We start from the raw sequence: 18,534 nt of genomic DNA, 5'->3' as shown, positions 1-18,534 counted from the left end.
TTCACTTGAATTTTGTGCTTTTTGTCTTACTTGAACTGATGTTCAGTCTAAGAGGATTCCAAGGACAGCCTTCAAGGACCACTTGTGGTACACGGACTGTCCCTGGAGTTTGAGAAATGCTGCTTTAGAGTACTTGAACATACCATGCTATTTCATCATCATATATTTGCCGTCATTGAAAGGTCACTGTCACTGGAAAACAAGAATAATTGTAATGTAATATGTACGCTGTTTCTCTTTATAAGAACGACTGTATTATAAGCGTCCAGAGAAAATGTCTTAAAGAATATAAAACACTTATTAGCTAATATATCAGAATACTACCTAATTTTCCTGCTAGTGGGAACGTATCAATTAATTATCTCACACTTCAATAATAATTATGGTATCTTAAACTCAAGGTCAGAATTAAAGCCTTTGTCAGACAGGGAAATACATTCTGATGTCTGTCATTATATGGACTAGAGATTTGCTAACTTTTCAGTTTAATTTCTTTTTTCTTCTTTCTTTTTTCATTCTCTCAATAACTTCAAATTTCGTATTTTAATTTTACTTTTGATATTTATTTTATTTTATTTTATTTGAAGCTGAAATACTTAATAGTTTTCTTTTATGAATAAAATACATAAATACTATCTCTCTCTGTCTCTGTCTCTGTCTCTCTTTCTCTCTCTATGTATATAAATATATTAGTTGGAACAAAAGAATTTCAAAGCAGGAATGGAAAATGAATACTCAGCAGAAAAATAAAACACATTACGACGCACACACTAGAGAAGATTCTTTTTTTTTATTGTACATAAATGATCTTGTTCACTTCATGTATCCCCAACATATTCTACTATATGCTGATGATGTAACTGTCCTTGTAACAGCGGACAATACAGATGAACTAGAAAGTAAATTAAAACAAACTCTGGATAAATGCATAGAAAACAAATGCACTAAATATTCATTACTCATGTACACCTCGAATAGTACTTCCCATTGTGATAACTTAAACTTTTGTAGACTATTCAAAATCCACTAAATTTTTAGGTGTTACAATAGCAATAGACTTACGCATATTACTGATCTAAATAACAAATTAAGCCGTATCTGTTTTGTCATTTATAGACTGCGTGATTCTGTCAAGAAAGAAAAGAAAACTGTTGTTGTACTATGGGAAGTTTCAACCGCTGTTAAGTTGTGGAATAATTTTCTTGGGAGCTTCCTATTTCAGTGTTACTACTTTCCGTCTACAGAAAAAGGCAATAAGATCTATTTTTAATCCATCACCAAGGTCCTCATGCAAAAGGATCTTTCAGTCAAATACAATTTTAACAGCCTTGTCTCTACATATACAAAAGTATCATATATGTAAAGAGAAATGAAAGTAGTTTTCTTTATGTTGACAATGTACATTCATACAACACACGACAAAAGAATAACATATTCACAACATACCAAAGCTTTGCGTGCACCAAAAGAAGCGTCTTTCCTATGTCCGCTAAGTTGTATAATAAGCACCCGACTTACTTAAAGGACATCAATAGCATACTGAAATTCAAAAATGAACTGTTCAATTCTTTATGTAACAAAATATATTATGACATTAATGACTACTTGGGTGATAGTTTGTAAACTAATGTAATATCAATTATATTGAAATGTCTTCATATTATTTAACAAGTCCTACGTACTGGTCTCTAACCGACAATGTACGAAGTGGATGAATAAAAAAAAATGAATGAATGATACACTATAAGTGTTTTCGCTAGATTTTCATCAGTTGAAATTGAAAAAGAAGTTGAAAGGAAAGGAGGAAAAATTAAGTCATGCTAAAATTAATGCAAGGTTACGTAATAGGTAACCAGGTTCAAGGTACAGAGAGTTTAGTGGATGAAAATTAAAATAACGGAACGATACGACGAGTAACAGTGCTGCGCAAGAGAGTGAAGAAATAATTAACGAAAAGAAAACTATAAATTAATGAAGCAATTACAAAATAACTACATTTAAAGGTGGCAGAATCTACTTGTATACCTGTATAATTTTTAAGGAATACCAAACTTCCTTCATAATTATACACTGTGGGCCAAAAATCATGAAGGGGTTATAACTGTGAATAACTGTTTTATTTGACATTAGTTTCCACTGATATTTTACAGACTTAAAGACCAAGAACGGGAGATTGTTAACATTTATATGTGGAATATAATCTCAGGTAGGTGTTTGCCATTATTTGCTTCACAGAGCCGGGCTCTGTGTAGCACGTGATTCATGACAGACCAGAGGTCAATTGTTCTTACCCAACGAGCATATCGCCACCATTTCAACGTCAGGACAGAACCTTCGGAATCGATGATCCATCGCTTGATTCAAAGCTTAAGACAATAGGGTTCGGCAAGGACGTCACTTCGGTGAATTCTGAAAATCTATTTGTATCTTTATCCTTAAAAAATCCAAATAGCGCAACAGTTAACCCACAGAGATTATTGTCAAAGACTCACATTTTCAGTTCGAATACAGGAGGATTATTTTCCTTGGGGCTACTTGAAGACAAAGTGTATGTGAACAAACAACAAACAATACAACAATTCAACGAAATATTCATGGAGAAATACGCGTACTCGGACCAGAAGTGTTGACCCCTGTCATGAATCATGTGCTACACAGGGTCTGTATCTGTGAGGCCTATAATGGCGGACACCTACCTCAGATTATATTCCACACATAAATCTAAACAATCTTCCATGCTTGGTCTTAAAGTCTGTCAAATATCAGTGGAAACTAATGAGAAATAGAAACGTTATTTACAATTATTACCCCTTCGTGACTTTAGACCCACCCTGTCTTTGCAGCAGACACAATATCTCAAGAACTGCTTGATGGACCACAATAATTTTAACCAGGAAGTAATAGGTCAAAACTTAGGAATCGAGTTTTCAATGGAGACAGTTCATCTACTGAAACTGGTAGAAGTCAACCATTTTGAATTTTAACATTGATCACTATAAAACAAAAACGTTTTTAGAGAGCGAGAAGTGATTTCCTGAATAGTTATAGTTCCAAGAACATATCTAGATCCTTCACTCTTTTTTAAAACCAGAAGTGGTAGAAAATCTCTAGAACTTTCGGTTTCAATATTCGTTTACAATAGAACAAAAACGATGATAGAACGAAGCAATTTTTTTGGGGGGGGGGAGGGAGGGGAGGAGGAGGAGGAATCGATTTAGCGTTATAAGAACAGGTATCATGTCTTGTAACCTTCTATTCAAACCAAAAGAGTTCGAAATCAACAACTTCCGGTTTAAGGTTAAGGCTGTATGGAAAGAGTTGTAGTAGATAGATATAAGCGGTTTTCTGCAATCAGTGAAGTGTCCCAAGAATAAATTCCATTTGTCTAATCTCTCTACTAAAACCTTAAGTGGTAAGAATGTAGTATTACTTCCGGTTTCAACGTTATTTGAGAAATCGTACAAACAAAACGTCTTTCCATGGTGTGCATATGACACTGCTACCTGTTTTTATCTTCCTAGCGTTTTTTCTTTCTTTCTTTGTCTAATAAATCATTTAGCGAAAGTACTTATAGCGTACCTTCCTATTGCGTGTCGTTTTCTGTATTTTCTTGTAGATAATTTATCATGGAGGCTTATAAATCCTGAATTGTTTCCATAGAAATATTGTATAGTTGCTCATTTTGTTCAATAACCAGTTTCGTCAAGCGACGGAGAAGGATTATCTGAACTCCAGACTCAAGAACTCGCCAAATATAATGTTGAGATCTTGGTATTCGACAGGCCAGCTAAGGTGTTGTAGTTCACTCTGATCTTGATGAAATCACTCCTCAATAGTATTGACGTCTTGTCATCTTGGAAAATTGAATTTAGAATGCACACGGCCACTTAAAATACCTACGTAATCACTTCCAGTAATACGTTCTGCAAGTGTAATCATACAATTCACGAAGTACAAGGAAATTGAGGTCCACAACATTACAAAACCGTTGCATTGTTTCACGGTAGGGAGGAAACAGTTCAGAATATTATAAGCTTCTCTGGGCGCCCACCACACATAAACATGATCTGTTGTTAGAAATCGGATAAAAGAGTACCGACCGGATCATTGCTGGTCCACTTTCTATGTTGTCGGCACCATTTTCTTCAATCTAAAGTAATGCTGGCGGTAATGAGTCGTCTGGAAATTGCAACTCAACCGCGCAGATTCAGGTGCATAAATCACACCATATTATGTTCGTCATAGTAGGATGTTCCAGATACTGATTGTGTTCTGTATTTCTTTTTCCACATTCATTATTAGAACATTTGTGAGAATCCTGTTCAATGCGGCGTAGAATGAAGGCATATATTAAAGTGGGCAGAAGGTGGTGATGCGAAATGGAAGACCTCTTTAAGTTTCACGCGGCAAAAATTGTGACTGCGCAGTTATTTGTCGCAAGATGTCAAGAAAAGCTGTGACCATGGTTGTGTCGGCCTACAGAACTGATACTCAAAGCAATATAAACGAATAGTAATAATGAACGTAAAAGAAGTTTTAGAGATAGGAATTGAAGCGATTTGTTTTACTTCTTCTATTCAAATTAATAAAACGTTGAGCGAAGCACTACACTTGAATAAATACATTAATGAAATGTTTTACAGTTTCGACATCAAAATAATGACTTCATCAGACAGTTTATTTATCTTAATTATGTGTCTGATAAGACCATTGATATAGTACTGAAACAGTAACATTCAATTTCTGAAACATTGTTCACTGTTACTAGTTACTAGGATATTCAATAAATGGAACAAAATAAAATATCAAGAAAATTTTACATTCAACAGTACGATTACAGTTAGTTTTTTGCTTGCATGAGTTTGTGTATAAGCAAAATATCAACTACTTTGAATCTGTTCATGAGGTTCATCTTTCCATTTCTAAGAGATAAATTACTGTACGAAATAAGGTATAAATTACTGTAGGAAATAAGTTATATAATAAGGAAAATACATTATCTCTTAAAATATTGTTCTAGACACTTTCAACAATCTTCATGTCTTGAAATGTGATGAAATAAAGTCGACAACAAATTGAGAAAAAGACTCACAAAATTCTTCGTGTGGAGTATTGTACTTATGGGACACAAACATAGACATTACGCAAAGGGAATGAAAAACGAGTGGAAGCGGGTAGCGGTACAAATGTGGGTATGAAGAAGAATGAAGAGAATTAGCTAGGTTGAGAAGAAAACGAATGAGAGGGTGTTAGAAATGGTGGGGGAGAAAAGAACTATTTTAGATATTATTAAGAAGAGAAAGAGAAACTGGTTGGAAGTGTTATAAGGAACGTGCTAGAGGATATGGTGGCAGGAAAGAGAGGGAGGGGGCGAAGGAAACTACAATTAATAAACGATATCAAAACAGATCATACGTGAAGACGAAGAGATTAGCGGAAGACCGTGGAGCATGGAAGCTTCTCAGTTGAGCCAGTGACCTGTTGATAATTGCAGAATACCTTTGATGATGATTCCATGCTATATTCGTAATAATATTGATCGAGAAACTGCACATTATGTTTTGTGTGTGTTTTCAAGGAAGATAACATAAACATTTCATTGAATAGCTCTGCTGTTATTTTAGATTCCACACTATGCTATGCATAAGTATTGAAAATCTTATACAACGCCTATGTCCTCTTCTGTCGGTTTCAAGGTAACGGTGAAAAATATCGAAAAACGTTTTTTTGAAATCGATTTACCATCCCAAGAATAGATTCAATCTCGTCCATTAACCCTCTATTCTAGCTTAAAGTGAAAGAAATCAATAATTTCCAATCCAGTTTGATTTCTAGTTTCTGATCGCCGTAGAACAAATACGGAAACAGATAGTGAGAAGTGGTTTTACGAAATCAGTTCTGCGTTTCAAGGGTAGTTATCCATTTCCACACTTATTCTTCTACTAAAACCGTCCATGCTAGAAATTCACTCTTCCGATTTTAATATCTATCTCAATAGAGGAAAAGAGCTACCTTGTGGCTAACCGGTTAGTGTACTCACCTTTGGCGTGAGCGACTCGGGTTTCTTTCTCGGCAGGGGTTCATGTAGTTTGGATGCTACGTTAAGGTATAAGTTCACGTTTCATATAGCGTTACTGCTGAAAGGAAAACTAAACTCAAAATCAAATCAATAAATCAAAAACGGTAAGAGAGAATGACAAGGATTTATTGGAATTGATTCGGCGTCTCAGGAATAGATATAATCTACTCCGTTAATCCTCTAATCAAACCAGAAGGGGCAGAAATTAACCATTTCTGATGTCAACGTTTAGAGCAAAAGCGGTAAAAGTAACGAGAAGTAGTCTTGTGAACTCTATTTAGCGTTCCAAGAATAGGTATCATTTTCTTCGTTAATTCTCTATCCAAACTGGAAGTGGTAGAAATTAACCAAATCCGATTTCAATGTTCATCGCCATATATAAAAATAAATAAATAAATAAATAAAATAAAATAAAAAAAATAATAAAAATATAGAGCATAAAGATTAAGGGATAGCAGGTATTAGGTTTTTGATATGGATTCTGCAACAGATTCTATCTTTGATCCTATTCCTCTAATGCAGCGTTTCCCAACCGGTGTGCCGTGACTGGGCCGCTGGTGTGCCGCGAGGAAATCGAAACAAATTATTAATTCTATAGCAATCAAATTGCAGGACAAAGGAAAAATGTATATTTGTATTTCACATTATTATGAACCTCTACTATGAATCTACAACTTTAAGTTTCATACCGTGTTACTTTTCTGTACATTTTTAATGTTGAAAAAATATTTGTTATCATTGTTACGACTATTATTGTTTCTTTATTGCTGCAGACTATTTCGTAACTTGAAATTTTAAAATATCATTCAATCCTTTCGACAAAGCAAACATGCATACAAATTACCTACATTTGTGTTTTAAAACTAAAAGAGATTTGTTTGTTCGTTCGTTGTTTAGTGATCTTTCTTCTTAGTGAAAGGTTGGATACAGTTTTCGAAAAAAGAAAGCTTAGTTTTAAAAACCTGAGTCCAATATTTCATTATAATTGTTTTCTATTTTTAAACTAGAATGAAAAATAAGCGTAATTATTTACCACGGGGAAGAACCAGCGATTGAGCTTTCTTCTCTGTGAGAAGATCAGTAATCACAGAAAAAAATGCCACGGTATTATATATATTTACAATGACACGGTATTATATATATTTATATATATTATATATATTTACATAACTATGAATGTGCCGCGAGAATTCAAGTTACACCCATAGTGTGCCGCAAGTTGAAAGAGGTTGGGAAACGCTGCTCTAATGCAACCAGAAATTATGGATTTAATACTTCTAGTTTGAGGATTGAATTCCCTTAGTTTAGAAGTCTATCGTAGTTTTATAGTATGAAACAAAACTCACTTCTTTTGTTTTGTTTGCTTTTTTTGTTTCTTTCTTCGCAGAATTTTAGCAAAGAGAAGGAGAATTGGCAGAAGCAAATTAAAGAAAACAATGAATTACATGACAAAATTATCGCTCAATTGAGGAAAGATACGGACGAAGAAGGTGAGTTTACATATTTCTTAAAGAAAAAGCAATGTGTTAACAAAAGGAAGACCAGAACAACTTAAGTTCAGGCTTGGAAAAATTTTGTTTTAAGATTATTTTTGATATTTTCATTTTTTAATTAGATGACAGAATCAGTTCAAAGTTTATGTCATTTGTTTTTAGGTAGAGAGCTGAAATATATGAGGAATATTTTGAAGTAAAGCATCTTGAACTCACAAAGTCGTTTACTTAAAAAAATAATATTTAATTTTCATGAATAACTAGCTAAATGTCCGTTCTTCTCAAGAAAAGAGTAAATTTAATGAAAAATATTTGATATTTATGATTGAGCCATCTTTCCACTCTTAAGATATGTGTTCCCTCCCTCCCCCTCCTGATGTGGGTTTTTCAATCAAAATAAACTGACGAAAACTCAGCTCGAGCCAAGTGCTATGTTCAGAAATTGATTTCAAACGTTTTCCTCTGACAAGGTAATATACAATGTTTAAAGTACTATAGAAATTTCCATTCTTTCCGCTTTATAAACAAAGTTTTCCAAAACTTTGAAATAGATCCATTTGTAGTGACGACTTTATATACTGAATTTCATTTCCCTAGCTTGAGGGAATCTTAGAATGATCTATTTTAGTCCTAAGAATGATACAGATACTACTATAAATTTATTATAAATTATATCTCTAAAAATTAGCCGATTCTTAATATCAGTGGGCTTGACATGTGCTACAAAGACCTGCTTTTGAATAGTGCCAGAAAGAAATAAAAAGTTTCACCGTAAAAATAACTTCTATAATTTTATAGACAAATTGTTTCCTTATTGTATTTATTGTTGTGTATTACCTTCAGGACCCATATCAAGAGAAGAAGCACTGAAAAGTATAGCAGATTACAACCACCACAAACACGAAGATATAAATTTATGGCTTTCGAGGTTGGAGAAAGAAGGATTCAATATCAATATTGGTAAAATACATTATTTCAATTAAATAGATATTAACGTAGCTGAAAGCATTATTAAAGTACAGAAGAAAGTGATCCTATTAAATGCTAAAATATCTATGGATTTCTTTTTGAATTCACTTGAACGGAGTAAAGATCAACAACTACAGCTCAAAGGAAGAGAGCGAGGTTACAAAATAAAGCAAGTAACATATTGTACTATGAAAGAGAGTACAAAAATTGGAATATGTTGTTGAGGAGAATGATTGGAACGTCATAAAATGGACTAAGAAAGATATTCAATCGGATTTAAACTGTATTAGAAAATAAAAATTGTATGTTTATTCCGAATGAATGATCTCTAAAAAAATCATAAAATAGAAGTAAGAATTAAAATACACCAAGAGAAATATATGATGAAAAATTTCATAGAAAATATTTAGCACATTTAAGTATTGTTCGCAATGTTTGTAATATAAGAATAAGAAAATTATCACAGTATGAATTCATTCTAGGATCAACATTAATAGACCAAAATCATATTGACGAAGAAATTAAATATCAACTGAGAACCGAGAACTCCTGTTGTCATTTAGTACAAACTGTCTTGTTTTCATGGATATGTCGAAGAATTTGAAGCTTAAAATATATAAAACGATAATCATGCCTGTTATGCTGTATGGTTGAGAAACATGGTCGCTTACTCTGAGGGAAGAAAGCAGACTGAAGAAGTATTTGGAAATAAAATCTTGAAGCGATTATTCGGACCCAAGAGGAATAGGAATAGGGAATAACTGATACTTCATAACGAGGAACTAGATAATTTATATGGTTTATCAAACATTGTTAGGGTCATTAAACCTAGGAGACTCGGGTGGGCAGGTCATGTAACCAGAATGAAAGGAAGTATGAAGTATTTTATAAAATTTAACTGGAAACTCAATGGAAAACGACCATTAGGATGACCCAGGCGCACATGGGAGGACAATATTAAGAAGATCTCGCAGAAATAGAAATATAAGATATAAAATGGATCCAATTGGCTAAGGGTAGAAGTCAACGAAGAGCTTTTATGAATGCGGCATTGAACTCCCAGGTTCGGTACGCTATAAAGTTGGTATGAATTCACTGTAACAACAACAACTAAAAATACATAATTTATCTTATGGGATATTAGTTGAAAAGGAATTGTATCATGAGGGATGTAATAAAATGTACAATGTAAGGTAAAAGAGGAAAGGGCTAAACACTACAGTTTATAGACAGTATTAAAACCGAAAATTTCTTCGTGAGGACAAAGAGGTTTCCTGAGGACCGTGGCGCATTGTAGCTTCTCAGTTTGCAATAAGTGACTGGCTAATAATGCAGTGGCGGATCCAGGGGAGGGGCGATCGGGGTGATCGTCCCTCCCCCCAGGAGAGCAAACTTTTCTTTTATTTATATAAATAAAATCAATCCCAGAGTTTGGAGCTTTTAAAAGAAGCTCTAAGTAGCAATATTACAACCCACTGCCCCCGCCAGAAGTCCGTCCTGGATCCGCCCCTTTAATAATGGTATAATACCTATGATGATGATAATGATGTTCTTTGAATCTGTCAAAATTATGATGTGATGTATTTCAATATGGCACCCATGCACACGCTTCATAGTTACTTTCCTACACATAAGTATACTAAGTCTTATAGAATGGCTATGTTCATGATCTATATGTCGACAGGCATCAGAGCAAAACCGGTAAAGAGACATCAAGAAAACGGTTTTCTGGAATCAATTCAGCGTCCCATTAATAGGTTCCATTTCCTCCTTTAATTCTCTATTCAAACCAAAAATGATACAAGGCAACCATTTTCGATTTCAAGCTGAACACCATAGAGCAGAAACGGTAATTGGTAGCAAGAAGCAGTTTCGGTTCAACGTTCCTAGAATTGATTCAATTTTCACCCATTTCCTCGTTCTAGATTCAGAAGCTATAGAAATATATTATCATTCCTGGCTTTAGTACTGATTCACAGTATCTATAGAATGAAAGTAGGAAGTAACAGCGGAAAATAGCTCATCATTTTAAGAATACGTGGTGTGTTCAAAAAGTATCGAACCCTATTTTTTCCCGAGTAAAGCAATGAACCGCGGGAAACTTTCTTAAGTGTAGATATACAGGGGGACACTCATGCCCAGTCGTAATTTTTTTTCCCGCCCGCAGAGAGCATCAGTCGCTGGTAGTCGGCCAAAGAGTGAAGACGTGTAGTGAACGGTCGTCGGATTTCAGTATTTTTTGTAAAATGACAGAAAAACTTGAGCAGCGATATTGCATCAAATTTTGCCAAAAGCTTAGCCATACCTAAGCTGAAACCATTCAACCGGATCGGTACATTCAATTTGAAAGAAGAATTTGGGCACAAGGAGGAGTGTCCGCGAAATATGGTCCAGGCTTTCATTGCCAAACACAACATTCCTGTGTGTCGTCATTCTTCTCACTCACCCGATATGGCTCCGTGTGACTTTTGGTTATTTCCTAAGCTGAAAATGGCACTAAAAGAGACCCGATTTGAGGGAAGAGAAGACATGCGGAATGCAACGACACGGTTGCTCACCATTCCAAAAAACTGGTTCCAGAAGTGTTTCCAACAATGGCGGGAGTGCTGGGAGAAGTGTGTGGGAAACTACTTTGAAGGAGATTCGTGTTTCGTATTTCCAAATTAATAAATGTATTTTTGGCAACCAAAGGTTCATTTTAACACACCTTGTAATATTCTTCTGAGCCTTTATCTCGTTATTCAAACTAGAAGTGGTGGAAATCTATGATTTTCAGTTTCAACACTAATCCCCAAAGTGAAAAGAGTATAATTGACAGCGGTTCTTTCGTATGGATGCAGTAGTGCAAGAACACGTTTCACCTCCGACAGTATTCCTCTCTGTAATCGAAAATAATAAAAAGCTACTGTGTCTATCTGGTTTCAGCATTGATCTTCATGGAGCAAAAACAACAATAGAAAACGTCAAAATGCCTTTCTGATGTGGATTCATGTTCTAAGAATAAGGTTCATCCTAGCTCTTATTCTTCTACTAATACAGGAAGTAGTTAAAACTAGCGCCACTTCCGGTTTTAATATTTATCCGTATATAATAATAATAATAATAATTGTAACGGATAACAAAAAAAATGATTTTGATACATATTCAGCAGCCAAAAAAGGGCCGTGGTGGATCAGTGGTAGAGTGTTCACCTCTGGTGCATGAGGTCCTTGGTTCCATCCCAGCTAGCGTTAAGTGAGCTTTGTGGTGGACAAACACCGTGTGAGTGCATTTTCTCGGGATTCTTCCGTTTCCTTCCACTTTCTTCCTTCCAACATTCCATTCATTTCTCATCATCGCTGTCCCCTTTACCCTAAGCGGCATAACCGTGGGATGTAAAACTTACAGATCCTTTAACACAACTGGAAGTTATACACCTCCTATTTCCTGCTTCAGTATTGAATTTGCGTACAATGGTGGATTTATTTCGGGGCCAGGGGACATATCTCCTCAACCAGTATTTTGAGTGACAAAAATAGTCTGCTACTAATATAGGTTCACAGAACACTTCTAGAATAACATTAATAGTAATGAGTTGTATATTTATATTCAACATTCATTTTCCCTGAGAATTTCTAACTTGAAATGTTAATTACAATTTATTTTGCCATATAAGACTCAATGTCTTTTGTCTAATCTGATTAGTGACCGTACTTGTAAATTCTTACAATTTATTAATTGATAATTCTAGTTCATGTCTAATTGCAACTGGTGAAAGGAATTATTCAGTTTTTTTTATTCCTAGTTCCTGCTAACAAAGTGCTTAAACGGATTTCAAATTAAAATGATTTGCGTAAATTTATGATATAGCTATCAAGGTTTGAGTTCTGGCTCGGTCCCCCAGTTTTTACCTTCTAAATCCACCACTGATGGCGTAGTTTGAAAGTCTTACGTAGTTCCACACAGTGAAACAAAACTCACTTATTGACTATTTAAATTTTATTCCTATCTGTTTTTTCGCTCCTGCTCAACTGATGAAGTATTCAACGAAAACGCTTATAAATTAGAATGCGTTGTGCACTGTCTTGTAATAATGTTTTTAATTATTTCGTGTTTCGTTATCTATGTCCGCTTTAGACCCTTGTTTCTGTTACACATACATTGAGGATACAAGTTCAACTCATTATTTACTCTTGATATAATTTTTATGTGGTCGAGTGTTAATTAATGATTATAAATTTCTAAAATAGGTTGACGTCTATGTATTTCACTATAGAGGGTGATCCAATAAAACTCCCCATATTTCAAAGTTCTTTACAACAAAGAGTACTAGAGATAGACACGTGTTTATTCAAAAATATAAAATGGTATTGAAAACACTTTGTAATTATTCTGTTCTATTGTATGTTGAAATTACACACCAATGACAATACAATTATTGTAAATAATACACAATAAAACCACCCACTTTTTGATCGGCTGGAGGGATAAGAGTACTGGGGTTATCGCTTCTGCTCTGTTACCGTTTTCAGTCGTCGTTATGATTTGTCCAGAAGCTCATTGCGTGTATACTGTCAAAATGTTTCTTCAAAAGCAGCTATCATTACAGTGCAGACAGTTTTCGCTTAAATTTTACTATTCCACTTAGTGAAAATGTTGCTGATCGGAAGACTATCTTGCACTTGGTCGAGAACTTCCGAACAACAGGTTCATCGTTTTAATATCGAGGCTGTGAGAGAGTCTATTTTGCAGTCCCCAGAACGTTCTGCAAGCAAGCATTCTGCAGCTGTTGAACTTCCTAGGAAGAATGTAAGAACAGAACATGTTTTTTTTTTTTTTTTAGTAAACAACTTTCCATCTGCAATATTTTTTCTTTTATAAGCCTTTAAACTGTGGGAGGATGTATTGGGTTACCCTGTATCATATTAAAGTTCCGATTTGTAATGTCTAAAATGTATTATTTCGTTTATCCTGATAGTATCAAAGTCCAAAACACAACTTGCAAGTGTGAAAGCTGAAGCTGATCACAAACTCAGTGAAATTAACCAGAAGCTGGAATTACTGGAACAAGAAAAGAAGGATAGCATTGATAATTTAATCACTACGGTAAGCGTTCCATTGTATCTCCTAAACTCCTTTCTGATCTAACTAGTGTGCTCTGAAGCTGTATACCCAAGTATATAACTTACAACAAAATTAAATATAGACATGATTACAAAGAAAGGCAAAATTAACAAAAAAAAAAAAAAAAAAAATGAAATTATACTCCGAGGGGCAGTCAAAAAGTTCCCAAGATGTAGTTTTGGCGTAAAAAGTTCCCAAGATGTAGTTTTGGCGTAAAAAGTTCCCAAGATGTAGTTTTAACGTAAAAAGTTCCCAAGATGTAGTTTTGGCGTAAAAAGTTCCCAAGATGTAGTTTTGGCTTAAAAAGTTCCCAATATGTAGTTTTGGCGTAAAAAGTTCCCAATATGTAGTTTTGGCGTAAAAAGTTCCCAAGATGTAGTTTTGGCTTAAAAAGTTCCCAATGTGTAGTTTTGGCGTAAAAAGTTTCCAATATGTAGTTTTGGCGTAAAAAGTTCCCAAGATGTAGTTTTGGCTTAAAAAGTTCCCAATGTGTAGTTTTGGCGTAAAAAGTTCCCAATGTGTAGTTTTGGCGTAAAAAGTTCCCAAGATGTAGTTTTGGCGTAAAAAGTTCCCAAGATGTAGTTTTGGCGTTTATGATGCAGTCACAATGAATCTTGTACAGTCCAGTCCTTAAGTTGCCTAATTATGAATTTGATAGGTGTGAACAGGTCATAACAGGCAGTGCAATGTAGCTGAACGGAAGAATGTGTGGTGATAAGTTGGCGCAATGTCGCAGTTCGAGCAACACACAAACATCAAATTGGGGAAAATCTGTTTCAGAGACTATGATAACCTTAAAAACAGTTTAGTACCGTCGGATATTTGCCTCTTTCTAAAGCTAAAAATGGACCTAAAGGGTCCCCTTTTCGGCATCGTAGAAGAGATCAAATCCAATGCAATGGCTGAACTTCGTAAGCTACCGAAAAAGAGGACTTTCATCGGTGTTTCCAGCGGTGGAACAAGTGTGTGTGTGTGTGTGTTGCAAAAGTGTCTACTTTCAAAACGATTAAGTAAATGTGTATTTATATTGTGGTAATAACAAGCTATAACAAAATTCCGAGAACTTTTTGACTTCATCTCTTGTATACGTAACAAGTGTTATAAACAACAAATGTACAGGATATCCCGGAAGGAAATCGAGTTTTCTTCGGTCAAACAAGTTCGTATTCTCAGAGTTTGAGAACTACAGGTTGTTAACTGTTTTCGACCTTCTGTTGAACGAAAGTGATTTGCTGATCTTGTAGTTCAATTCCACAGAGGTGAGACATAGCGCATTTGAATACTGATAAAATGTTCTTTCTCCCAGTATGCAGCATGTCGCAGTTGTGCATTTGAAGGGAAGTTGGATGACATTTCTCAAACATTTTCCTTTTCAAGATTATTTAAGGAAATTGGATGACAACAATGTCACCGAAAATTTTTCTCATTAACTTTCTTTCCAAAGACTCCAGTACAAGGCCGATTTAAAAACTTCACAGTCCCGAAGCACTTAAAAGATGTTGGTGCCCCCATATATATGTAATACAGAACATAAACAATATTAAACCATACAATATAATTGTATTTTTGAAAATTGAACAAAACTTACAAATTATAACTTAAAACTCCCACTTTATTTATATTTCACAAGATTTGTCCTATTTTTGTTTCAAAGTGCAAAGTCTTGTATCATTACTATTATCAACCATTATCTCTCTCATTGTTATTGTTACTTTTACTTCCACCAGGGAGGTTATGTTTTTTGACGAAGTATATATATATATATATATATATATATATATATATATATATATATATATATGTGTGTGTGTGTGTGTGTGTTTTCCACTGACGTTGCGTGGCCCCGTCTGGTGTAGTCGCTAACGCTCTCAGCTTTGGTGCAAGCAGTCCCGGGTTCGTTTCCCGGTGGGGACACTCGGTATAACAGCCTTTTCAGGCCAGCCATCTTGAGTGAGTTTTTTCCTAGGTTTCCCTCATTCACACCAGGCAAATGCCGGGATGGTACGTAACATAATAGTCTCAGGCTGCTTCCTTCCTCCCCTTTAATCGGATAGTGTGATCACCGAGGGACGCCATCCCTCATATACGTGATGGGCTAAACAGCCATAGATGACGAGAGCCCAGAAATCTTAATTCCCAATTCTAATCCTAATCCATTCACGTTGAAGAGAAAGTATACAAATTTCACAGACCGTATACAAAGTTTTCCCTGCTTTTATTTAGGCTGTATCGGTTCGTTCTTTCCTTCAAGTTCATGACCCTTGGCGGAGTCTGCACTTTAAGACAGCTCTTGGTATCTCTCTCTAGAAAAGAAGTTCTAAGTGACTGACTAACTGACTAATCAACGTCCAGACCAAACCACTTAACCTAGGAACTTAAAATTTGGACTCAGTATAGGATTTATGACATAATGTACCACAAAGGATTTTTCTTTTTTAAATTCGACGGGGAAGGAAGTAATAGGAATAACATTTATTTTATTGAAATGTTTATATTTCTAAATTCCTGAAAGTTAGAGACATGAAATTTGATACATGGGCTTCTTATTTAAAATAACAGGACACATGTTTAAACGACTTTTGATATTTAATCTAGAAGGGAAGAAAATGGATGGGAAGAGAAAAGGGGTGAGGATTATAATTATTAGTATGTCTATATTTGGGAATCTCTTAAGATTAGAGACATGAAATTCGACATTGGTACTTTTTAATTAAAGAAACATATTTCAGCAGCGGTTTTCTTTAAATATTTGATCTAGAAAAAAAAGAAGAAAATGGGAGTGGACAGGAAAAAGGAGTGGGGGCTACGATTATTGTAATAACAAGACCATATCTCAGAATTTTTTAACATTAGAGACTTGAAATTTGATATTTAGCCTTTGTATTTAAAATAATTACATGTGTGTTTAGCGTTTTTTTATATTTGTCCTAGAGGGGAAAGAAAGATGCAAAAAGAAAGAGGGGTAGCGGTTGAATATATATATAATCTCCAGATACAATTTTCTACAGCTATTACTTAATGTGTTAAGTTTAGCAAAATAATTATAAAATCAGTAAATCGACTGGAAGTATACAAAACCTAAGTGTATGCAACTAAATTACAATAACATTGTACAAATACAAATTATGTACAATAAATACTATATTTGACCAAAGAAAGGTCTGTGTAAATTAAATCCGTTAAATCTCGAGTTAGTTTGAACAGTATTTAAAATGAAACATTATACTTCAAATTGTGCTGTTTAATGTACCGTATTAGTAACAGAAAACTCCTTACAACTGCATATTAGAAGGAATTGCTTCAGTTGCTTTTCTGCCATGTTATTTCTGAATAACCAAAGATCTAAACTGTCTGAAATGTTCCTTATAAGTCAGCACTTCCAGATCAAATTCTGTCTGTTAAATCTGAAGCCTATTGATAAGAAGTCCATTAAATTGATGGTTTAATGTGTAAGAGTTTTAAAATTGTATCTTAGGATCAGCAAAACATCTTTAAGAGTTAAAACAAATATTACCTGATTGATATTCCAACTTAAAATATTAATATGTATTACTCTAGATAACGTTGGAAGTAATGCTTCTCTCTATTTGTTCTCAGTATGAGGCAAAACTAAAGAAATGCCAAGATGAGTTAGCATCTACCAGGATTGAAAACCAGCACATCAGAAAGAGAGCAGATGCAAATATGACAATTTATAGAAAGGTAACTCTCTAAAATTAGATCCATTTCTACAAAACTCGTAGTCTGTATTTCTGAGCAAAATTTAAATGTGTGTTTAGTGAAATGTAGATAAATTATATATTTTTAATTATTTTATTTTATTTTTATTTATTTATTTTTTACGCTGTACATTCTACAAACTTCGTAAAACATTATGTGTTGTACAGAAGCTAAATAATTTTACAGCATAAAGTTGAAGGGTATAGGTAAATTAGCAGCAGAGTCCATTTTAGAAAGTTTCTGCAATTCCGATTTAAATTTCACATATTTACAATATTAAAGTGAATTATGACTTCAGGTGCATAGCAGTTTTCGGAAATTCCTTGGCATCATATTAGTCAATTCTAATAGCTGTCAGTAGCTTAATTAACAAGTGGCAATACTATTAATTAAAGACAAAATTACTAATTAAACTTCGTTTGCTGTTTTTTTTTTTTTTTTCATGAGCAATATTTTTCTTTTTATGAAAGTTTTCATGAATCTCAAATGTTCTTAATAATATGCGAAGTACGCAAATGCAGCTGTTTCTCTTAATTATAGTTTCAGTTAATTACGGTTGCGTATTATCAACATTGATCTCTGTTGTTTTCTTGTACTACAATTGGACCTTGTTGGTTCATGCCCTGTATCTGGTTTCTCTTTCACTTCATGACTGGAACAATATTGATGTCATATGTTAAAATAACTGAATGGGAGGCATCCCGCGAAATTGACATTAACTCGGAAAAAGAATAAATAAAACACACGAAAAGATAATTATATTAGTTTTAATATATGATTATATGCCTGTGCGTGCAAGGTATATGAAAATGATAACATATTGTCCTAATCACTTATTTAAATATACAGGGTGATTCAAAGAAACGGGAAAATTTGAAAATTAAATAATTTCATAAAAATAATATTTAAAAAAAAACTCATTTAATAGCAAAAATAATGCCATTTTAAAATATATACAGTACAATTTATTTTTTAAAGATGATATCTAGCAGATGAGCTTCTTCTCTACACAAACATTTCTGTAGTCTCTTCGTTACATTGTTCGGTTCGCTCACGCCTGGAGACGTTTCTTTTTCATTGCCGAACCAGTTTGCTTGAAATTGCGTATCCATGTTTTAATTGTATATGCTGATGGAATACGATCGTGGCATCCTAAATTAAAATGACGGC

The 18,534-nt window shown here is 34.2% G+C and overlaps 1 protein-coding gene across 4 annotated transcripts in view; it reads left to right on the top strand.

The window, feature by feature from the left end:
• LOC145682417 (uncharacterized) overlaps positions 1 to 18,534 on the top strand; it is a 53,754-nt gene that overhangs the window by 28,275 nt on the left and 6,945 nt on the right. For 3 of the 4 annotated variants that reach the window (XM_081754040.1, XM_081754043.1, XM_081754042.1), the window contains 4 exons: positions 7,467 to 7,569; positions 8,416 to 8,532; positions 13,499 to 13,626; positions 17,242 to 17,346. In XM_081754040.1, coding sequence (XP_081610166.1) covers positions 7,467 to 7,569; positions 8,416 to 8,532; positions 13,499 to 13,626; positions 17,242 to 17,346 — 453 coding nt within the window. The remainder of the gene's footprint in view (positions 1 to 7,466; positions 7,570 to 8,415; positions 8,533 to 13,498; positions 13,627 to 17,241; positions 17,347 to 18,534) is intronic. The other variant, XM_081754041.1, reaches the window with a different exon arrangement.

The sequence above is a fragment of the Thermobia domestica genome, chromosome 3 (assembly GCF_964235325.1).
Source record: "Thermobia domestica chromosome 3, izTheDome1.hap1.1, whole genome shotgun sequence".
NCBI classification, from domain to species: Eukaryota; Metazoa; Arthropoda; class Insecta; order Zygentoma; family Lepismatidae; genus Thermobia; species Thermobia domestica.
The sequence above is the reverse complement of the archived record's forward strand: the minus strand, read 5'-3'. Positions and strand labels throughout refer to the sequence as shown.